At 44.6% G+C, this 25,002-nt stretch overlaps 1 protein-coding gene across 2 annotated transcripts in view; it reads right to left on the minus strand.

The window, feature by feature from the left end:
* Positions 1 to 7,685: 7,685 nt before the first annotated feature.
* Positions 7,686 to 25,002, minus strand: part of BSCL2 (BSCL2 lipid droplet biogenesis associated, seipin) — a 44,046-nt gene continuing 26,729 nt past the window's right edge. For both annotated transcript variants that reach the window (XM_088480096.1, XM_088480097.1), the window contains exons 9-10: positions 10,828 to 10,902; positions 7,686 to 9,116 (exon numbers count right to left, since the gene is read on the minus strand). In XM_088480096.1, coding sequence (XP_088336222.1) covers positions 8,926 to 9,116; positions 10,828 to 10,902 — 266 coding nt within the window. In that variant the 3' untranslated portion in view covers positions 7,686 to 8,925. The remainder of the gene's footprint in view (positions 9,117 to 10,827; positions 10,903 to 25,002) is intronic.

The following is a 25,002-nucleotide window of genomic DNA, read 5'->3' on the forward strand; positions in this document are numbered from 1 at the left end:
TGAGCGGTTCAGTTCTACTCGGTTCTTTACACCAGATTAGCGCAATTTCAACACACAAGAGCAGGATGGCTCACGAGATAGTGGTTTTCAGATCCGAATGTAACTGAACCGCATATCCAGTATTGTGCAAAAGTTTTAGGCAAGTGTGGAAAAATGCTGCAAAGTAAGAATGATTTCAGAAATAGAAATGTTAATTGATAAAAATAAATTATTAACAAAATGCAAAGTGAATGAACAGAAAAGAGCTCTAAATCAAATCAGTATTTGGTGTGACCACCCTTTTGCCTTCAAAACAGCATCAATTATTCTAGGTACACTTGCACACAGTTTCTGAGAAACTCGGCAGGGAGGTTGTTCCAAACATCTTGGAGAACTAATCACAGATCTTCTGTGGATGTAGGCTTGCTCAAATCCTTGTCTCTTCATGTAATCCCAGATAGACTTGATGATGTTGAGATTAGGGCTCTGTGGGGGCCATATATCAGTTCCAGGACTCATTGTTCTTTACGCTGAAGATACGTAGTTCTTAATGACATTGGCTGTATGTTTGGCGGAGCCAATCAGATGCCTACCTGACTATATTGCATGATGGATAAGCACCTGCTTGTATTTCTCAGCATTGAGGACACCATTAATACTGACCCAATCCCCAACTCCATTTGTTGAAATGTGGCCCCAAACTTGCAAGGAACCTTCACCATGCTTCACTGTTGCCTGCAGACACTCATTATTGTAACACTCTCCAGCCCTTTGGCAAACAGCCAGCCTTCTGTTACAGCCAGATGTTCAAATTTTGTCTCATCAGTGGCAAACGCAGAATTTCCAGAGGGGGGTTTCCAAATGCTTAATTTTACAGCAAGTGTGGCCTGTCAATGAAGAGGGCAGAATTAGTACTCAACCAGCTTTAATAAGCGTCATACAAAGTGTATTGTGTGTAATAATTCCAGCATATACAGGACCAGCGATCACAGTAAGCCATTAGATGCATCAGTAGGCCATCTTGCCTGAGCTGAATGTGTTTATTTTGGATGTGGGCACATTCCAGACTATTGGAGCAAGTCCGGGAGCCTGGAGGAGCAGCAGAAGAACCTAGCACTGCCCTGGACATATATATATACATATTGGGCTCTATAACAGTGCATCTCTAACAGTGCATGTTTTCCAGATCTTCTAGTTGGTGCACATGTTATTTATTACTGGCTGATACATTTTTAAAGATCCACAGGTGGTGCTAATTATTTCATTTGTGATACTGAGAAGAACATGCAGCACTAGTAACAATCTATTATATTACTATTTCTATTGTGGTCATGGTGTGGGCTGGGAATGGGGGGGTTTCCGTCTGCCTGGAAACCCCCCCTTCCCAGCCCACATGCACTGGAAAACATGCACTGTTAGAGATGCACTGCGTTTGCCTATGCTCATCAATCCAGAGCACCTGCTGCCATTTTTCTGCACCCCAGTTCCTATGTTTTCATGCATAGTTGAGTCACTTAGCCTTGTTTCCACATATGGTATGGCTTTTTGGCCGAAATTCTTCCATGAAGACCACTTCTGGCCAGGCTTCTGCCAGTTCTGAGCTGATGGCACTGCTGGTCATTTTCCGATTTCAAAGGGAAGTAACCATGATGTGTCTTTCATCTGATGCACTAAGTTCTTGGCAGACCATTGCGTCTACGGTCCTCATCGTTGCCAGTTTCTTTGTGCTTCTGCAAAAGAGCTTGCTTTGAAATCTTTGCCTAGGAGAGACGATGCTGATGCAGTATAACTAACTTGTATCTTGTTGCTGTGCTCAGTCTTGCCATGGTGGATGACCTGTGTTCTGACATGAAACGGTCTTCCACAACATCACCTTTGTAGCAAAGTTTGGCTGTTCCTCACCCAGTTTTAAGCCTCCTGTTTCTGTTTCAGTTTATTAACTGTGTTTTAACCTACATATGAAAATGATGATCATTATCACCTGTTTGGTAATCCTACAAAATCCATGACTTTGTGCAAGTGTACCTAGCAGAATTGATGCTGTTTGAAGGCAAAGGGTGGTCACACCAAATATTGATTTGATTTAGATTTCTCTTCTGTTCATTCACTTTGCATATTGTTAATTGATAAAAAAAAACTATTAAACACTTCTATTTTTGAAAGCATTTTTACTTTGCAGCATTTTTTCCACACCTGCCTAAAACTTTTGTATATATATATATATATATATATATATATATATTACACATACATACACACACATCAACATTTTTCTCAGTAAATATATATGTAATGGGGCTATTGTAATGACATTTTCACCGAATGTCAGCAACAACCCATACAATCCACACATGTAAAGAAATCAAACCATAGATGTCCATAAATTAAAGTTGTGTAATAATGTGAAATGTCACAGGGAAAAAGTATTGAACACGCTTACTGAAATTTATTTAATACTTCGTACAAAAGCCTTTGTTGGTAATGACAGCTTCAAGACGCTTCCTGTATGGAAAGACTAGTCGCATGCATTGTTCATGTGTGATTTTGGCCCATTCTTCCACACAAACAGTCTTCAAATCTTGAAGGTTCCGTGGGCCTCTTCTATGAACTCTGGCCCTGATTCAGAGCCGGACGCTCTGGCAGAGCGCTCGCTCTGAATTAGGGCCGTCCCTGCTCCTTTTTGGAGTGGCCTCCTGGCCGCTCGCATAGCTGTGGGTGACCACCCACAGCTATAGCGAGCGGCCAAAATGATGGTCGAGATAGTCAAGACCATCTGGCTTGCAACGAGACCCTGTGGTAGGGTCTCGCTGCCGCAAGCCCAGGAGTACTTTTGGCTCTATCAGAGCCAAAAGCACTCCCACTGACATCACTAGTGATGTCAGTGGGGCCGGACCCAGACGGTAGGCGTTCCCATGGGAACGCCTCCGTCTGGGCAGCCACGCCCCCGGCACGGCCACCAAAGGGGGCGTACTGTCAATCACCATCGACAGCACGCCCCCTTTGGTGCCGCTGTTATTCGGGTCTCGTGCATGCGCACGACGGAGCCACCTCCGTCGTGCACTTGGGCACCATCGACTCGCTTGCGAGCACTTAGCGCTCGTGAGCGGGTCAGAATCAGGCCCTCTGATCTTTAGTTCTTTCCAGAGATTTTCAATTGAATTCAAGTCAGGTGTTTGGCTGGGCCATTCTAGCATCTTTATTTTCTCTCTCTAAAACCAATTGAGAGTGTCCTTGGCTGCGTGTTTGGGATCATTGTCTTGCTGAAATGTCCACCCTCATTTCATCTTCAGCATCCTGGTAGATGACAGCAGATTTTTATCAAGAATGTCTCAGTACATTTTTCCATTCATCCTTCCTTCAATTATATGAAGTATGCCAGTACCTTATGCTGGAAAAACAGCCCCACACCATGATGTTCCCACCTCCAAACTTCACAGTTGGTATGGTATTTTTGGGGTGATGTGCAGTGCCATTTCTCCTCCAAACATGGTGTGTATTATGGCATCCAGAGAGTTCAATTTTGGACAAGGCTATATTCTCCCAGTATTTCACAGGCTTGTCTAAATGTTGTGCAGCAAACTTTACACGAGCTTCAACATGCTTTTTCTTCAGCAATGGAGTCTTGTGTGTCGAGCATGCATATAGGCCATGGCGGTTCAGTGCATTACTTGTTTTCTTTGAAACAATTGTACCTGGTAATTCCAGGTCTTTCTGAAGCTCTCTACAAGTGGTCCTTGGCTCTTAGACAACTCTTCTGATAATTATTTTCACTTTTGTCAGAAATCTTGCGAGGAGCACCTGGTCATGGTCGGTTTATGGTGAAATTATGTTCTTTCCACTTCCTGATTATGGCCCCAACAGTACTCACTGAAAAATTTAGAAATCCTTCTGTAACCAATGCCATCAGTATGTTTTGCAACAATAAGGTTGCAAAGGTCTTAAGAGAGCTCTTTGCTTTTACCCATCATGTGATGGTTCTTGTGTGACAGCTTAGTAATGAGACACCTTCTTATAGGGCATCATGTGGAACTGAACCATCTTATATTAATTTGCACTAACAAGGGTCAGGATTGCTTTCTAATTACTGATAGATTTCAGCTGGTGTATCGGCTTTCCATGCCTTTTTGCACCTCCCTTTCTTCCTGTGTTCAATACTTTTTCCCTGTGTCATTTCACATTATTACAAATGGACATCTATGGTTTAATTTCTTTGCATGTGTGGATTGCATGGATTGTTGCTGACATTTGGTGAAAACTTCATTACAATAGCCCCATTATAAATATATTTACTAAGAAAAATGTTGACGTGTTCAATACTTTTTACCAGAGAAATAAATTATATATATTTATATTATATTACGCAGAAATAACAGAAGTCCAAACTCAAATAGGTATAGATGCCTTGGTGCCCTCCCAAAGGAAATACACAGCAATGGAGTGACAGGTGGTAGTCCAGAGGGCTTGTATATGTTTAAAGCGGCACACAGTCACAGGTAGGTGGGTCCAACTTTTTGGTTTTAATAATAACTTTTTTCAAGGATCCTTGAAGACGGTTAAGACCGAAACGTTGGTCGCACCTACTTGTGACTGTGTGCCGCTTTAAACATATACAAGCCCTCTGAGTACTGCCTGTCTCTCCATTGCTGTACATATGTCCCCGGTTTAGGGGTCTGCCTGTTCATTCGGGCTAATCTCTTAAACCACTGGACGGATTTTTATAGGGTTTTCACTTTTCTATACAACATTGGTCGAGGAAGACACTTCCCATGGAAGTCAGCTCTGTTCTTGGACAGGAACACCATGGAAATGAAGCTCAACAGGAAGCCCAGAAAATACAGGGTATATTGTGCAAAGAGGACATTGCTCAATGCCCTGTGCGGCTAGGTAGGGGTGTGCATGGAGGCTGTGGAAATATGCACAGGTGCCTCAGCCCTGGGGACATGTTGCTGATAAAGCTTTCGGTAGTTGCAATACAAATCTCTCATCCATGATCCTTTTGCCCTTCCCAGCAGATCTCAGTGGTGAGATGCAGGGGACAGGAGTGAGAAGCAGGGGGTTTTGGTGAGATGCAGAGGCCTGTGATGAAATATAAGATGCTGTGGTGAAATGCAGGAGTGAGAAAAAAGGAGGCTGTTGTGAGATGCAGGGGGTAGGAGTAAGAAGCAGGGGGCTGTGGTGACATGGCGTAGGTTGCTATGAGATGCAGGGGGCTGTGGTGACATGGCGTAGGTTGCTATGAGATGCAGGGGGCTGTGGTGACATGGCGTAGGTTGCTATGAGATGCAGGGGACTGTGGTGACATGGCGTAGGTTGCTATGAGATGCTGGGGGCTGTGGTGACATGGCATAGGTTGCTATGAGATGCTGGGGGCTGTGGTGACATGGCGTAGGTTGCTATGAGATGCAGGGGACTGTGGTGACATGGCGTAGGTTGCTATGAGATGCTGGGGGCTGTGGTGACATGGCATAGGTTGCTATGAGATGCTGGGGGCTGTTGTGACATGGCGTAGGTTGCTATGAGATGCAGGGGACTGTGGTGACATGGCGTAGGTTGCTATGAGATGCTGGGGGCTGTGGTGACATGGCATAGGTTGCTATGAGATGCTGGGGGCTGTGGTGACATGGCGCAGGTTGTTATTAGATGCAGGGGACTGTTGTGACATGGCATAGGTTGCTATGAGATGCAGGGGGCTGTGGTGACATGGCGTAGGTTGTTATGAGATGCTGGGGGCTGTGGTGACATGGCGTAGGTTGCTGTGAGATGCAGGGGACTGTGGTGACATGGCATAGGTTGCTATGAGATGCAGGGGGCTGTGGTGACATGCCATAGGTTGCTATGAGATGCAGGGGACTGTGGTGACATGGCGTAGGTTGCTATGAGATGCAGGGGACTGTGGTAACATGGCATAGGTTGCTATGAGATGCAGGGGACTGTGGCGAGATTAAATTGCTCCTGTGCAAAGTCGGGGCAGGTCGCTAGTATATAACATTTATAATGAAAAAAAGCTTTTCTGACATATCAGGAAGGCAGTGTTTTTACAACTATCTATCAACACTGATGAGTTTCACCAGGTAATGCTTTTTTGCAAGTCTAAAGCAAGCTTAAATCTCTCCGTAATATTTACATTACATTACCCTGAGGCTTCCCCTGATACAATATACCTCAAATATATGATTTAGTTCCTATATCCATTCAACGACTTAACGGATGTGGATCATGCGATGTGGTCGTATGTGATGCAACTCAAGTCAGAAGTGCTTCATCTCACAAGGATGCATCACATGCGACCACACCAGCCCACTGTCACCCGGCTTTAAGCAGAGGAGATTTCTTCTGACTCCCTGGATCCCTGCAGTGATGTGGCAGTCTGGACACCAACATCACTGGTGGAATCGTGTCCCAGAATGCACCTAATGTGAAAGTGCGAGAAGGGGAACTTGTACAAATATGCTGATCTCTGCATGTGCAGAGATCAACTGCAGCATGGGGGACTTATGTTCAGTCCCCCCTGCTCCATGCTCTGCAATAAGGTGAGGGGGCACCTTCTGGCACTGAGAGTGAGGGGGTTATGCTGCCCTTAAAGAGATATATATATATATATACACACACACACACACACACACATACACATACACATACGTACATACGTACATACGTATAGTGACACATGGGAGGGGAATAATCTGGGGACCTAAAGTCCCTTGGGGTGAGGGTGGAGTCTCTGCCACAGGGACCTATTATCACTCACCCTGTTTATACTAAGAGGGGTATTCAATATGAAACGTAAACTTCACTGTCGAAGTTTACATTTCATATCGGAGCTTTTACCTCTGGTTAAAGTATCGGGCGCGCGCCCCCTTATCCCCGTGTTCAATATAAAACGGGAGCCTGCGAAGTGGGATTTGCGTAAAGTTACGAAATTTTCCTTAAAAAAATTGTAGGACCCCCCTAAAGTTGTAAAAACATGGGGGATCACTATGGGTACCCCCGTTTTAGCCTTTAAACGAAAGTCGGGGATTTAAATAGCCGCAGCAGGTGTTTTTTTCCCGACATTGAATAAGTGATGCAGAAGAGCACTTAGGTTATTTTTTTCGTTTTTTAAGTGGTCCCATCAAATTTGGGGTACATGAAAATGGGTACTACCATATTTTGATGTCCCTACAGTAAGTTTTTAAAAATTCTGCAATTGTGCACCTGCCGCTATAAATCTATTCTAGAAAACACCTGCCGCATACTAGCAGAATAGCCCTGAACCTATTTCCCTATTGTTAAACAATTTCCCATTTTTTTTTTCAACCCAATTTTTAAATTAATTTTTTGGGGTGTCCATTTTTTTTTTAAACTTTTTTTTGACACAGCTTTTTTAAATGTCATTCCCAGGGGTGCAGGCTATTTTTTTTTAAGCCTGCACCCCTAAACCCCAATTCTGCACTTTTTTTCGATACCTATTCAATGGTGAAAAGTTATGCCCGTTTTTTATCAAAGACTTTTCGAACCTGCGAAAAGTCTTTGAAATTGAATAGGGTGTAGAACTAAAACCTGCGATAGTGACGTCATAGGTGCGATATTAACGCAAAAACTGAGTTTTCGCTCCCATATTGAATACCCCTGTAAGTCATCAGTTCAAGCATCACAGATATTTGTAACAAATCTCACTTCTCTATTCATGACAAACAGAAGCAAACACACATTTATTATAACCAGTTTATTGACGTTCAGATGTCTAGCAGGCTCCAGGTATTTACTGAAATGTTAGTTCACAGTTTAGTATTAATTCTGCTACATTGCACATACTAGTTTAGAATACGGTTACATTTGTATTGTGTGTTTGGAATGTGTATTTTGACGTATATACCTGTAGTGTGGAAATTGCACCATGCATAGAGAAGACTGGGGAGAGCATGTGTTGTGTGTGTGTGTGTTATAATACTGCAATGCGTATTTGCTTTATACCACTGTCAACATGCATAGTATCGAGTTACTAGGATTCTGACCATTTGGTATACTTAAAGCCCTCTTAGAAGTTCTACAACTTAATAAGTGCTGAAGTGCCGCCATGTACCTGTAACACAGACGCCAAAACGAACATTGATTATTAGCAAGATGGACCTGGATGAACTCTGCACCATCTGTATAATGTCTAAATCATCTACACTGCTCTTTATATATTTTCTTTGTTTCAGACAAACTGAAAGACACACACCAGCACTAATGTCTGTGAGACTTTGTGTCGGAACATGCTCATAGTGTACTGCTAGATAATCACAATATTAAGGTGTGGTTTGTGAGCCTGCCAGCTTGGAGAAAGGTGAAGTGAGTGGCAGAAGTGTGGGAGAGACTTGTCTGATCCTGTGTGGAATGTGCGGCTGGGTAGGAGTGTGTAGCTATTAGAGTCATCATACCATGAAACAGCAAATTCCTGTGTGGGTATGAGTCAGGAGAATACCAGAGAGGAGGAGACAATAGCTGGATGAATGAGAGGTCACAAAAATAAATATGCAGACAAAGTGTAACAGGTCAGTAACTTAGGCGGCATGAGTAACGGACAAGGAGAAAAGATGGTGCTCAGAGCAACAGTACACGTGGATGGGTAAACTGAGGACTCTCGTAACCAAGAAGGCGAATCACAAAAAAAAAAAAATATATAGGAAGGTTAAGTAACCAAAACAGATTCCAGCTGCCAATACTGGCTCCAGTAACAGATGTTTTTTGTATTCTTCATCTTCAACGTGAGAAGCGTACTTCTAGCATCTACTGCCATTGGGAGTAATATGTGGCTTTGAGGTTGTTGTTAAAAATGCTAAGTAACAGAACATGTTGGGAGTTGTAATCAAACAACAACTAAAGAGACTAGATTCCTAATCTAATCCATAACCCTCTAGGCCACTCCAACAGGACTACGGCAGGATGCAGGGCGAGCAAGTGTAACTGTCCCACTGTAAGCCATCAGTGGCCAGTGCTCAGAGTGCACCTCTGTCGGAGCATCAAACTTCCAGTTTGAGGCTCATTCTGGGTGCCCATATCTGTGCCCACAGCGCTTGTAATGTCTCTGTGCACAAGTGGAGTGATGTCCAAGTCCTGGTCAAGGTCATCGTGTTCTTCTGTCATTCCAACAGTCTGTGGGGACACATCTAAATCTAAGAGTAACATGAGAACTCATCAATATCAAAGTAGCAGATGTATTATCACCTTCCAACATATGAAAGAAAAGTCAAAAACGGCGCTGTGCCCTCATCACTGTGTGATGATTAATGTGTATGTTAAGCTTGTCTGGTATTACTGTGTCTGTGAGAAGGAAAATGTGCCATTAGGGGAGAACAGAATTGCAGGACTTGAACACTGTTGATTCTAACTTAATTTCTCATCTGATAGAGTCCATGTGAGCAGTGCACAAAGGGGATATATGTAGCACTGTGGCGTTATCAGGACGATGTTTTCCTGTTGTACCAGAGGTATACCAGCAGCACCTGTGCAATCCATCTGATTATACGAACTTGAACTGTTATTCAAGAAAGATTTGCTGACACCAAAGGACGATCACCTTTGAATATTAAGGATTGTCACCTATTGTACTGTGTGGACTGGAGAGTGTGAGTCTGAGACTCACACATGAAGTTATACCAGACGCAAGCCTAACATATTACATCATCACACAGTGACAGATCAGTATATTAGGTTGACAGTGACCGTGTCGACACTGATGAATTGTTGACATGGTGACAATGTAAAAAATGCGGTTTTCAGGTATGCCTAACATTGACATTTTCTAGATGTCAACAATTTCAATTTAAGTAATTATAACGGTTTACATGAATGTCAACATTATGAATGTATGGCCAGTGACTAGAATAATAATAATATAATAATTTTATTTATATAGCGCTTTTCTCCTAAAGGACTCAAAGTGCTTTACATTTACAGTACAAAATACAAAACAAGCTTAAACAAGGGACATTAGTGAAATGCTTGGGTGAATAGGTGAGTCTTGAGTCTATTTTTGAAGGATTCTAGAGTGGCGGCCTCTCGAACTGTGCGGGGAAGTGAGTTCCATAAGGTTGGAGCCACAAAACTGAAAGCTCGACCCCCAGACGAATTCCGTGAGATTCTAGGTACTGTTAATAGTCCTTCGTCAACGGATCGCAGTAATCGAGTGGGACAGTAGGGAATCAGAAGCTGCTTCAGGTACCCTGGGCCATGGTCATGAAGGGCTTTGTAAGTTATTAATCCAATCTTGAAAGCAATTCGCCATCTGACAGGCAGCCAGTGAAGGGAGTAGAGAATGGGTGTTATGTGGCTGGAACGGGGCTGGTTGGTTAATAGCCTGGCAGCTGCATTTTGTACCATCTGCAAGCGGTGTAATTCTTTTGCTGGGAGACAGAGATAGAGGGTGTTGCAGTAGTCTAGGCGTGATGATATAAATGCATGTATGACTTTAGGCAGATCTTCTGAGGGAATTAAGTGCTTGATTCTGGCTATGTTCCTCAGATGAAAGAATGAGGATTTGATTGTGGCTGATACCTGATGTTTAAGTGTCAAGCCACTATCCAGGACAACACCAAGATTCCGCACATGTTTAGTGTTTTGTAATTCTGAACCCCCAAACGTAAGTCCTGTTGGTTGGCTATGCTGTAGCCCTGTCCTGTGACCTATCATAAGAACCTCTGTTTTATCAGGGTTCAGTCGCAGCCAACTGGCACTCATCCACTCCTGAAGCACGTAACTTATATAGTGCTTTCCTCCTAAAAGGACTCGGAGCACTTTACAATGAGCACTAGAACAATGTGATGGTGTGAGGGCATCCTATGTATTTCTAGGGTACAATAGTGTTGAAGACAGCAGCATACTCACCAGAATTGTTTCCATGATCTCCTCCAGTATTTTCATCTGGACCAAGTGTCACAGTGTCTGGTGGGTCATCAAGGTCTGGCAGAAGGAATATATTGGTTAGTGCCCATCACTACCAAACACCAAAATTATCTACGCATTCTGGGCCTGACAGCACGGGTTGCAACTGTGATCGCATCTGCGTAATTGGACGTAATGAAGCTGTGAAAATATGCTAATGTCTGCCACCGCTCAGCCAGCATAGAGACGCCCACTACTGCTTTCTCACATCCGTAATACCTCGCAGCCCTATATCGGTAACATCGGCCCCTCACAAACAATTATAGCAATTCTGACCTGCCTCAGAATTTGAAAGTCTCGTTGTACACAGTGGGTACACAAGCTGTGTAGGCAACCACTGTGGCTAATTTATGCAGGCCCATGCAACGGCGTTCCAACGTACAGGCAACCAGTCTCCAGTCACCACCCATAAACGCTCACGGCCTGTCACTCACTCTGCGATTCCAGCACCGGCATCCAGAAGGTAAGTAGTGGGGTTAGGCACTAAGGGGGAGGCTTAGGTTTAGACAGTAGCTGTTGGGGGGGGGGGGGGTAGGGGAGTTAGGGTCAATCAACAGGGAGGGAGGGTTAAGATACTGACCAACAAAGTGTCTGTAATTTAACCCTGTCGGGATGCTGACGTCAGGATTCTGACCGCTGGGATCCTGAACGCCGGCATCCCGTATGTATTCCCTCTTTAGAATGTTTTTTCCTTCTAGCCATTCAACCAGGCTGGCTTTCCATTGAGTGCATGTTTCAGATGAAAGACTTATGCTGAGTCTTAAGTAGCTACACAACCCCAAGAACGTATTTGCAGACTACAGGGTCCCTCCAAACACATCACTTCACCATCTGCCCCCAGCACATCTAGGAATCTCAGCCATCCTTTATCTTCTCAAAATATATATATATATATATATATATATATATACATACACATATATACACACACACAAATTTTCCTCCTGCTATTTACTAATACCATTAAAACAACTGTTAATCCTCATTTCACCTTCCCCATAGCCTCTCACACTGATTGTTATAATTGAAGCAGAGAAAAAATAACAGCCAAAAATAGCCCATAATGCACAAAATAGATAATACATATTTAACACAAAAGAAAAGTAATTCAGAGCCTAGAGGGGGGGAGGGGGGAGTATGATAAAGATAGATGCTAGTGCAAATATATAACCAGACACTACAGCCTATGGAAGCAGTAATAATTCAGCCTACAGAGACCAAATGAGAGTATTTGTATAATAGTTGCCGCCATTGGTTGTGGAACTAAACATCCCAGTATGCCCTGCCAGAGTTTTAGCATTCTCTAATAGCAATCTGTGACACGGCATGCTGGGATGTGTAGTTCCACAACAGCTGGAGGCCAGCAGCTTGAACACCCCTGGCTTAAAGAATAGAAATCAATGTGAACATACCATATTTAATGTGACTACTACACAGGGGAAGTGATGTACAGTGTTTGTACGTCGGATAACCTTGTCCATTGGCCAGGCGGTAGGAGATGCCAATATGTGTGCGCTTCGAATTAGCATGGCGTCCGTGTTTCCTAAATAACATTGTATTGTTTACACCTTTGGAAAACATTCCAGCGCTGCCCCTCGTCAAAACCCGGAGGTAAAATCAAAGGGGTTATTAGGACTCTCATATGTGGACTTTGATCGGGGGTGAGAACTGTCAGATTAAGATTGGTCACAGTTTACATGAAATATACAGGTTTTTGTTATATTTTTATGTTTTCTTTAGTAAACCTGTCAGTTATGCAGGTTTCTATTAGGAATCAAGAGGTTCCATGGTAATATATGATAGTCTGTACAGACTTTTACAATATTAAGATGATTGTTATATGTCATTTGTATACCATTACTGATATGCTTATTGTGTATTTATTACATTCATGGTAGATTTATTTGGTGTCTTGAATTCATTTCTGCCACGTTAAGTATTTATTTGTAATTACAAATCCAATTAGCGTAACACCATCAGTGTAATATCTTTGTTTGGGATCATCAGCAGGTGATCTTTCATTGGGTTACACAGACCCATAGGTGTTTGCAGCTGTGGTCTATTATTCAATTGTAGTTTATTAGCACCAGGCTGTTATTTGGTGGGACATATTTATCACTATTCTGCTTCGCCAAGGGGAACAATCTAAAATAATGTGGGAAGGATGGTTACTCTAGGACCAATACCTGCCACAGCTCATTTCAGCTGAGGCAATGGACCTCGGATAACTTTGTGAAGGTGTGCAAGGAGGACTATGTGGCTGTGTGAGACAGGTGATTAACTGTAGCTGCTTGCCTCAAAGCTCATGGAAGTGCTCATAGCACACGGAGTGAGCAGTCACACAAAGGGAGGACAACAGTCGACAAGTTATGTATAAAATGTGAAAATGTATTATTACAGTTGGATTGGTTAATGCTTGGATGAGGTATAGGGTGGATGTCACTATACCAGGAGAGGAAATGGCTTGTTAAGAGGGAAAAAAGAAAAAAAAAAAAAAAGAGTGGGGGATTGGTGCAGAGGGGGAGAGGGTATATAGATGTATAGGTATTGTGAGTACACGCTATCTGCGTGCACTGTATGCACCGGTCTCTATGGTAACCAGCCAAGGGGTGGGCGTCCCTTACCCCTTGTGTGGATAAACACCGGAGGTCCGGTACTGTCAATGGATGGGTAGTGAACTTCAAGTCTTTAACTACTGGTGAACTGGAAATAAGTCAGAAATAAGCCCTTGGTGAGGCCTCACCTAATCGCTGTCTTCCGTCACCTTTAGTCCAGGTCCGTCTTCATCTCCAGTCTTCGTCCACTCCTCACCATACAGATGGTCGGGACCGTATTCTGGTGGTTGCCGCTGCTGCTCCCACTGGCCTGGTCCCCTGCAGTGTCCGAGAGCTTCTCCCGTTGGGGCTAGCGATCTCGTGAGCTCTCGCCAGACGGGACGGGGATGTGAGAGCTCGTGGACTTGCGCGCTCAACTCAAATTAGTTTGAGGAGACTTGTGGTAGGCGGAGGGACAGTACTGGCAATGATAGTGTAGATGCAGGTAAACAATGTCTGATCTCCTACGCGTGTCGGTCCGTATAGCCTTCCTCAGGGAGTGATGGACGACGCCATCTTGTGGGTGGGTTATAGGTGTTCAAAGGGCGGGTAGATCAGTGGTATAGTCTGACGTCATTTTGTCAGTCCGGCTTGGTTACCATGGGGATGATAAACAAAGGGCGATTGTATACATCTATATACTCTCTCCCCCTCCGCACCAATCACCCACTCTTTTTTTTTCCCCCTCTTAACAAGCCATTTCCTCTCCTGGTATAGTGACATCCACCCTATACCTCATCCAAGCATTAACCAATCCAACTGTAATAATACATTTTTACATTTTATACATATCCTGTCGACTGTTGTCTATATAGTAAGACCTACACATTAATCCTTTATTGGATCACATTAAGGGGTCTATTTACCAAGCAGTGTTAGGAGACAGAGTGAAAAGTGATAAGAAAGTGATAAGGTGCCAGCCAATCAGCTCCCAACTGTCATCTCACAGGCTGTGTTTGAAAAATGACAGTTGGGAGCTGATTGGCTGGCACCTTATCATCACTTTCTCCTAACACTGCTTAGTAAATAGACCCCTAAGTTCGGCGCAGTCCACCTATACATATATGTGGGATTTACACACATATGTAACCCTTTGCCTAAAACATTATCCAGATTCTGGGAAATCTGGCATTAGGACTTGCAGCCATACTCACACCAATTACCCCCACCATAGGATAGTGAGCGCCGGGTCCACTAATATACCTGCTACACAAAGGGAGGAGGCTTTTCAGCTGAGGAATAGATCAAAAGCTCTGAAGAGCACTACGGCACTTGGAGCAGCAGAAAGAGCAAGTACATTATAAGAACATTGTCAAAGACCAAGCAAATCCTAGGAATGCAAATGAACAGCAGTGGTATGCACATGGCATCCTTTGGCCTCCCAGGACGAGACTTTGATGAGAAGATCATTTATATCTGCAAATATAGTAATCACAATGCATAAAAGGCAGCTGTCACCTTGGTTATCCACCTGGGTGTCATCTTCAGGCACCAATAAAAACTAACTGAAATTGATAGCCTCATGCTTGAAGAATCTCTTTCTAGTGTTCCTCAAATATGGAAATCCTGAATATCTGTGGATGCCATAAAGTCCTCTTCGGTTTAATACATGATGGAAACATTTGTCCTTGGACACAGGAAACAAATCTAAGTATAAACCACAGTACTACTGGTGTGTTATGACAGGGGCTGCAGGAGGGACCATATACATAAAAGAAGCACAGCTGCGAGAGTCAGGTCCCTGGGAGTCTGAGATATAAAGTACCAAAAGGAAGAAGATTCTAAGAATTGAAAGCATGGAAAGTATACCCAAAACCCATCTATCTACCCCAGAGACCTCCCATATGTTGGAGCCCACTCATTTTTCGGGGTTACCTTAAACTGAAGTTTCCTGAAGCATTTCGAGTAATCTTGAAGAATTTCATGACAACTGCTCTATTTCAGTTTATAGAATAGATGAAGTTCAGGTAATCAACCTAGTCAGACTAACGTACACTAGCAGGGATTACTGGTCTCTACATCAGCCAGCCAAGTGAACATCCACATATATAATTTCATATTCTCATATCAAGCACTGCATCACCCAGAAAATATTTATCCTAGGAGAGAAGAATATAAAGTGGGAAGAGCCCATATTGGGAATTGATGTGGATCCAGAGACCAAGGTGTCTCTCCTGCCATGCTCTAGGAAAAAAACATGACAAGAATGATGAAAACTGAAGGGATAAAAGCAGACAGAGTGCCTGTGACCCCTACCGCCTTGACGAGAGCACTCTGCCCCCCGGCTTTAAAATATGTATAGGCTAAGGTTATTCTTAAGCAGATGTAAAATATGTTTAAGGCAAATCAGGCAATTCATTAGTAGCATATGAAAAACAGCATATAAGGAAACTTCTGAGTCATAATTTAATAGCTTGTTCAGACAAGTGTATTCCGTATAAAGTTACTCACATCATGTTCCAGACATAACATAAGGTGAACAAACTGTTCTGAAAATCATGCAGGCTTAAGAGGCTGCAAGCCACTTCTGAGGAAACGTAAACAGCAAGCCAGGACAGAAGAATTGCAGAATGACCTGTGATTTATTCTGCCACTAGCATGAACAGCAAAGATGTTCAGGCATCAGATATAGTGGAGAGCATAGCCGCTTCCCATGCAATAATACTACTCTGAAAGGGCATGAAGACAGTCTTAATATGAAGCAAATGAAAAGTAATGATAATCATCAGAAAAAAAGTCAAGCAAAAAAAAAAAAAAAAGCAAAAAAAAAAAAAAGAGTAGCCCAGATTAGAAACACAAACTGAGGAGGAAACCTGCCATCTAGTGGTCATATTGTAAAATACTAAAAGGTGTCTATTTTGCATCAATTGATTTTTTTATTTCTTCTTAAATACAATGCTACTATTTTTCCTGTTAATAGTATTTATGGAGAGAGTCATCCTTACAGATTACAATATATAGCCCCTGTACAGGACTGTATGCTGCCATCTCATGCACAGAGAAAACAAAATCCTGGCAAAATGTGCTCACAAATCCTAATATTGTATGTATGTATGTATGTATGTATGTATGTATGTATGTATGTATGTATGTATGTATGTACACACATACATATACATACACACACACACACACACACACACACATATGTGCAATGAGGAGAGAGGAGAATTGGCAAATGAGCAGCAGTTAGCGAGTACTAGTGACTGTGGTCATCAACATCAGTGTGCACCTGCCATCACTACAGCTACCGATAGGTGCATCTGATCACAATTACCAGTGCATGTGATCACTGTTCTCAGCCTACAATAACACACCCCTTCCCTCCTCCCCAGGCCCAAGGGTCAGATGCAAGCAGATCTGCACAGTGTATGTGTGGCCATGCACCACCAATTTTTCTATTTCAAGCTCTGCACATTAATCCAACTTAGCATCAGCCCCAGTTTCTTTATCGCACTGGTCAGTAGAAATAGGTATTATAATAACTGTGAAGTCTCTTGAGGATGGCATCTTATTAGCATGTATGGACACAGTATGCTTACATATTGCTAGAAAGGGCTTACAGTATAAGTAAATCTCTTTGTGAAACAATCAGACGTCAAAATGTTTTGCAATGCACATAAAATTGTATCTCTAGGATGTAATTTAACTTCATGATGTCTTTTTCCCTTTTGTATTAAATATGCCCATCATCCTGGGATTGCTGCTGATCTGTAACAATAGCCCCTCCCATATGTCCTGGTGTAGCTGTATTGCAATATCTGAATTTCATTTAGGATGGTTCCAAAAGTAAGGTAACAAGATCTCTCACGTGTGTAATGTTCTCTATTTCATTCTTATTTCCCTCCAGGACAGAGCAGGTAGGACCACTGCTTCCCGTCACGGCCATTACACTGCGCCTCATATCAGTCATACCGTCCCAACATCAGTTGCAAGATGGCAGAGCTGGCGATACATGGTCAGACATTGAGGTGTGTAGCGTGATCAGTTTTCTGCGATTAAAGGGCAGATCAGCAGCTGAAATTCATCGCTAACTTGTTGAGGTGTACAGTGATAATGTTATGTCACAGAAACAGATTTGGGATTGGTGCACTGCCCCTTGATAACGGTAGGACAGACGTTCAAGATGAGCAGCGATTCGGCCAACCAAGCATGCCCACCATAGATTGCAATTTGTGCTGGATTCAGGAGGACAGATGCATTGGAGTTGGTGATATTGCTGACGAACTGAACATCTCAGTGGGTACTGTGCACAACATTGTTCAAAAGCAACTGGGGTACAGGAAGAAAAAAAGTGTTCACGCTGAGGACCAAAGCAACTCACAGAAGTACCCAAACCAATAGGATGAGATGGAATGGGATTGTAATGCCGACAACATGAGCCCGAAAGGATGAAATAACAGCGGAGGCAAGTAAAGCTAACCCATCCCTCGCCTCCCTAACCCTCCCTTAGGGGTGCCTAACCCTATCCTCCCCCCCTTCCCTAAACCTAACCCTCCCGAGGGGGGGGGGGGGAGCTAACCCTATCACCATCACCATCGCGACCATCAACCTGTTCGGTCGTTAAGCTGCGGGTGGTAACCCACAGCTTAACGATCAACAAGGAGGCGGCCATTCAGGATGCAAGCGGCCGCCCTGATTCTGTGCGACCGCTTGCATCTAACGACCGCCTCTGAATGAGGTCCTATGATATACATCCCTAGCCGGCATTCTTACGTCGGGATTGTGACCGGCGGCCTTAACTACGTCCCGATGGGAATGTCTCTCGTGCACTTGACGCTGTACCATAAGCGGGTAGTGCAGTTCCTGCAGCGTATGGTTACAGGTGATGAAATGTGGGTGCATCATGTGACACTGGAGACGACGCATCCATGACATGGAAACACGCATCATCCCCACCTTCAAAGAAATTCAAGATAACTCCATCAGCAAAGAAGGTCATGGCGGTCTTGTTTGGGGACCACAACAGCGTGCTTCTTATCGATTTCTTCACCTAGGGAGATACTATGGGCAGCACGGGCAGATGGTGTAATGGTTCACATTACAGCACTGAGGTCGTAGGTTTTATTCCCACTATAGCCCTAATTGTGTGGAGTTTGTATATTCTCCCTGTGCTTGCGTGGGTTTCCTCCGGGTGCTCCGGTTTCCTCCCACACTCCAAATATACTCGTAGGTTAATTGGCTCCCAACAAAATTAACCCTAGTGTGTAAGCGTGTGTTCATGTGGTAGGGAATTTAGATTGTAAGCTCCACTGGGGCAGGGTGTGAATGGACAAATAGTCTCTGTAAAGCGCTGCAGAATGTGTGTGCAAAATCAGGATTTTGGTACTTACCGATAAATCCCTTTCTTCGATTCCACAGGGGACTGGAGTCTCAGTACAATAGGGTATAGAAGTGGGTTAACCGGGAGCTGGCACTTTAATAAATTTGAATAGTAGCTAGCTCCTCCCCCTCTACACCCCCCTACAGGTCAGTCTAAATAAACTGTGCCCGAGGGGAGCTGGAATAAAAGGAGAAAGGAGATAAAAAAGCTACAGCATTCATGTACAAAGAAGTAAATTGTGTTATAAAAGAAACAATAACATCCGAATCAGACCCTGGATAAAAACAACCGTGTGAACCTGGAAAACAATAACTTATGCAGGTAGAACAGCGCAGGGTGGGTGTCCAGTGTCCCCTGTGGAATCGGAGAAAGGGATTTATCGGTAAGTACCAAAATCCTGATTTATCCTTCATCCATTAGGGGACATTGGAGTCTCAGTACAATGGGGACGTCCCAGAGCTCACATCCCGGGTGGGAGAGCGCTGAGAACTCTGCAAAACTGCACGGCCAAACTCTGAAGAGGCTGCAAAAGTATCAAAACGATAAACTTAAAAGTAAGCCTGCCTGACCAAGAGGCCGCTCGAGAAAGATGGTTTAAAGAGGCCCCGCGAGCAGCTATCCAAGAAGGACCTACCGAGCGCGTTGAATGCACCGTAACTGAAAAAGGTGGTTGGCTTGAAGCTGCCATATAAGTCTGTCTGATAGACAAAATCATCTTGGATGGTTTGTTTTGAATCCGCCCAACCTGGTCGCTCCGCATCAAACCGAACAAAAAATGCATCCGACTCCCGGAGAGGAGCAGTTCTGTCGACATAAATGCGGAGTGCTCTAACAACATCTAAGGATTTAGAGGTTGAATACTCGTCATTGAACAATGGGACCACAATTGGTTGGTTTATCTGAAAAGCAGATAGAACCTTAGGAAGAAACGACATCTGCGTACGCCACTCCGCCCTATCCTCATGGAAAATGGGATAAAGTGGACAACAGGATAGAGCCCCCAACTCCGACACGCGCCTCGCTGAAGTGAGCACCAAAAGAAGAACAACCTTCCAGGTTAAATGCCTTATCTGTACCCTCTGTAACGGCTCAAAAGTATCAGACTGGAGAAAAACCAGGACCAAATCCAAAGACCCATGGTGCCGTAGGAGGCACAAAAGAAGGCTGAATTCTGACTACTCCCAGTAAAAAGGTCTGGATATCCGGCAATAAGGCTAATTTTCTTTGAAAGAAAATGGACAGCGCAGACACCTGTACCTTTAAGGAACCAAGACAAAGGCCTGCTGATAAAGTGGCCTGAAGAAAAAGGAGGCGTGCCATCTTAAATTCTGACGGAGATGAACTGCGGCGTTCACACCAAGCTACATACATTTTCCATACACTGTAGAAATGTTTAGACGTAACCTCCTTCCGAGCCCGAATCCCGGTATGAATCACACTGGACGGGATACCAGTCTTCCTGGAGAAGGCCCTTTCAATAGCCACGCCATCAAACGAAAGCGCCTTAAGTCCTGATAAATATACGGACCCTAAAGAAGGGGATCTGCCTGTAGAGGAAACGGCCACGGCTCGTCTATCAATAGACTTCATCTGTGGGAGTACCACGCTCATCTGGGCCAATCTGGAGCTACTAGTAGCACTCTGACTTTTTTTTTTTTTTCGCTTGATTCTCTGAAGCACTCAAGGGATGAGCGGAAAAGGAGGGAACAGATACACTTAGTGAACGGCCACGGTGTTGTCAGTGCATCCACTGCGGCAGCCTGCGGGTCCCTTATTCGGGAGCAGTAAACTGGCAATTGGTTGTTCAATTTTGCCTCCATGAGGTCTGCCTGAGGTCGACCCCAATGCAGAGTCAGTTGGAGAAATACTTATGGATTGAGTGACCATTCTTCCGGATGAATGTCCTGCCAACTGAGGTACTCTGCCTCCCAATTTCCTACTCCTGGGACGAAAATCGCAGAAATCGCCACTGTAAAATTCTCTGCCCAAAGCAGAATTCGGCTAACCTCCCACATGGCAGATCAATCTCTTGGTGCCGCCTTGCCTGTTTATGTACGTCACCGTCTTGGCCATATCGGGTTGCACTCTGATTGCATGGCCCTTCAACAGGTCTGTGCGATCTGAAGACCATATTAACACGGCCTTTAACACAGAATCTTTATGGGCCGTTCTGCCTCCGGTCGAGTCCAGCGGCCCTAAAAGTGTCTTTCCTGAGTCATTGTCCCCCATCCTCTCAAGACTGGCGTCTGTGGTGAGGAGAATCCTTCTCACATTGCAAACTTCTTGCCTGCCAGTAGGTGTGAGGAATTAGGCCACCAAAGGAGAGATGTTCGAGCCTTGGGTCACAGTGCACTCATTGGTAAATAAAAAGGTGGTACCCTGACCACTGAGGTCCAGTTGGAATGGACGGGTAAGGAACTCCTGTCTTGGATGGACTCTAAGGTCGCAAACAAATTACCCAGAGGAGGAATACACAGGAGTACTGGTACCCTGCGATGGCGCAGTAACAAACACACCCTATGTTGGATGGAAGTGACTTTCCCTGCGGAAGAAACACCCTCTGCTCCACAGTGTCCAAAAACATCCCTAGGAAAGGCAAACGCTGAGTAGCCTCGTGAACACACTTGGTGCTGATGAAAGACCAAAGGGTGAAATTGAGAATCCCGACTGCGTGTAGGAAAGCAAATAGGACTGTGGAGATAGGCATGGTGCCGTGACTCGGATGCGCACCGAGGTTACTGCGGACACAATGCAGAGTACTAACTACTGTACGAACACGGCCTCTCTCTCGAGACCTGCAATGACAGGCTGCAGGGACTATATCTTGAACCTGAAGTTCCGCAAATAAGACTGAAATGTTACAGGTTCAGAATGGGTCTCATTGAACCGTCCAGCTTGGGAACTACCACCAAGCTGGAATAGAAGTTTTGACCCTTCTTGTATAACAAACAGTCTGTCTGCTGACGCTTGAAACTGCGAAAGCGAGCCCACACCTTGGGGTCCCGCATGTCATGCCGGAGGCTTAACTGCCGGGAAGAGGATGCAGTGGCTCTACTGTCTCTGGAACCACGGGAGATAGTGGGAGCTCCTCTGGGATGACAGTCCGAGTAGAAGGAGCAGCAGCTGGGAGATAAGTGTACTTACCACCTGTGGCTTGAAAGAACCACTTGTTGCAAACAGAGCTTCCCCAGTGAATGGAAGAGCCTACACAGCTCTTTTAGATTCCTCATCCGCCTGCCATTGTCTCAGCCACAGGACTCTGCAGCTGAGATAACCAAAGCCGAGGATCTAGAGGAAAAGATTCCAAATATCTTTTGAATTCTCTCTGAGAAAAAGAAACAGACTCTGCAATCTGTTCCGTTAAAGGAACCAGATCCTCCACCGGAACACCAGTTTTAAGGCCCTTGTCAAGCTGCGTAGCCCAAGCTTCCACAGCCCTGTTGACCCAACAGCTAACTAGTGCGGGTCAAGTTACAGTGTACCTATATCCTTGAACTCAGGTTGTCTGGGTGCCAGAAAGATGTGCCCTGAGCTATTCCCTAGGTACACTAAAATATGGCAGTGACGAGAACTGCTCCTAGCTGTACAGGGAGCACCGTCTCTTTAAAAGACGTGACATCACATAATTTCCTGCACTCTTCAGGAAAGTGTATTCACAAGATGGGGCGTGTTGAGAGTGGTGTGGCCGTAGGCTTTTAAGCCTATAGCATCAGGTATTCCCAGGTGGTTTCCAAGTACTAACCAGGCCTGACCCCTGAGATCATCTCATATTCTCTACACCCTGAAACACAGGCTTCTATCGCCTGTCCCCCTCCTCTGTATTAGGTATGTCATCCGTTTTCCGGATCATCCCACATAAGGGAATTCGGTATCAGTCCCCTAACAGGGACATTAGAGGAATATGCCACGAGGAGGGACCTGGGCTGACATATTGTGAGCTCTTCTACAGACCTGGGTAAAACAACGCCCAATCTGGCTCAGAGAAGGCAGACGTTGTCTGTCATAGGATAAGAACCTATGACTCTTAGATCATAATGGGGTTAGAACCCCTGACTCTAGCACCATAGAGGACAAGCCTACCAACTGAGCCAGCTCAGATCTTATTCCACTCCAAATCTTAAGAACATGTGCACTAGCCCATTGCTGAGCTTTGGCAACCTTTCTTCTCTGTGAGAAGCTTCCAGCTCTGTAGACAGGGCTGGGCATTAGCTCATTAGGCTACAAACTCCTGCTGTGACATGACTGATATAAATTGATCAGCCCAAGGTTGCTGAGGTGATTACAGGAGACTCTGCTAAACCTGTAACACCCGGCATGTATTGCTGCAATCAGCACTGAAGCACATGTTTGCACACAGCAGGGAAGTAGCCAACTGTCCCTGTGTCAAATCTCTACACAATTTGCAGGAGAAAATCTTATGTGCAGCTTTAAGTCATGCTACAGTACCCAATCACTGGCCACACACACACACAGTACAGAGTGAAGGGAGTGAGACACAGAGACTGTTAGTAAGAAGAGATAAGGGCATAGAGGGTTATGTTTTAACCCAGCCCAACCAGCACTGATACAATGACCAGCACGCTGTAAACATAATGTGAATGTGCTATTAATGGCTGTGCACACACAGTTTTAATGTATCTTCAGTAGCCTGACCCCACTGTGTAATCACAGCCTGGGACGGGACAGTCTCTCTGCTGTTTTCAGCATCTTGCAGCAGCATGCTATCTTTAAAATGGCCGCCAGCCTTGGAAATGCTATGGATGCTGGAAAGGCAGGAGCAGAGCTCAGTGTTAGGCTCCGCGCCCCCCCCCCCCCCCCCCGCTATGGCACCTGTTTACAGCGTTGAGCGGGGGCTGCATTAATGATGCCCGCCATATAGTATCCCTGGCTGCCCTGCTATTCGGGGTGCCAGGAGTTACTAACCTTACCGCTGCCAGGGCGGGTCTGCTAGTGGGGGACCGCGACGTACGCCGCATGCAGCGCACCTAGGTACCCCCCAGAGATAGTGGTCTCTGTAGCTGAAAACCCCAGCGCACACCGCAAGCAGCTGCGGTGGGGTCTCTCGGCAGCTCCAACGATGCAGACAGGCAGGGGCAGGGAGCTGCCTGTCCATGTCCTCATATGCTGATCGAGGAATCTAATTAAAACAGAGAGCTCTGCATAGTGCAACCAGCTCCCAGGGCACAAAATTTAGACTGGCCTGTGGGGGGGTATAGAGGGGGAGGAGCTAGCTACTATTCAAATTTATTAAAGTGCCAGCTCCCGGTTAACCCACTTCTATACCCCATTGTACTGAGACTCCAGTGTCCCCTAGTGGATGAAGGAGATATATATATATATATATATATATATATTAAATACTGTGAATGCTGTCTGCCATTGTAACACATTGAGCCTGTTGTTGAGGGCACACCCAAGAAACCGCACGTGTGAGTTGCTACACCGCTACCATCCTCCCTACAGCCCTGACCTGGCACCGAGTGAATTCAATCTCTTTAGACCATTGAAGAAGCTCCTGGGTGAAAGTCAATTTGCAACCAACGGTGAAGTTCACCAAGCTGTTATGTCCTGGCTTCACGTGCTTGACACCGATTTCTTCTATGCCGGGATAGATGCCTTGGTGTACCGTTGGGACAAATACTCAGACAAGTATGGGGACTGTGTGGAAAAATGATCTGTACCACGGCCATGCTATTGATTATACGTATATGTATGAGTTGAATACATTTACGCAATGAGAGGTCTAGTTACCTTATTTATTGAACCACCCTCATAGTCCCCTGGAGGACTATCCCATTTCTCATGGTGGAATCCCTTTGGACTTAATATTTATTTAACATTTTTCAAGGAGGCCTAATTAAATTTAATTTAGGCTATTTAAGTATCTGCATGATGATCTTAGTGTTTTTAGGTACTTACTACTATTTGAGGGAATATTCATGTTATTAGTGAATAGGGGAGAAATCATCATAATCCGTTAAATATATAAAACATTACACTCACACCTCCCCCTTTCCTTTAGTATGTAAGCTCCTACGAGCAGGCCCCTCCTCACCTACCACTCTTGCTCTCAGGCTACACTTGTCACCACCTCCGCGGACTCCATGGCCCAGGACTCCACCCCCTTTTTTGTCTTTCAGTGACACTAAAACTGTTTGTTGCGCCCAACCGTGTAGTACAAGTCTCAGCTTACACTGAATA

Source organism: Taudactylus pleione, unplaced genomic scaffold, assembly GCF_031769625.1.
Source record: "Taudactylus pleione unplaced genomic scaffold, aTauple2 ptg000250l, whole genome shotgun sequence".
In the NCBI taxonomy this organism is placed as follows: Eukaryota; Metazoa; Chordata; class Amphibia; order Anura; family Myobatrachidae; genus Taudactylus; species Taudactylus pleione.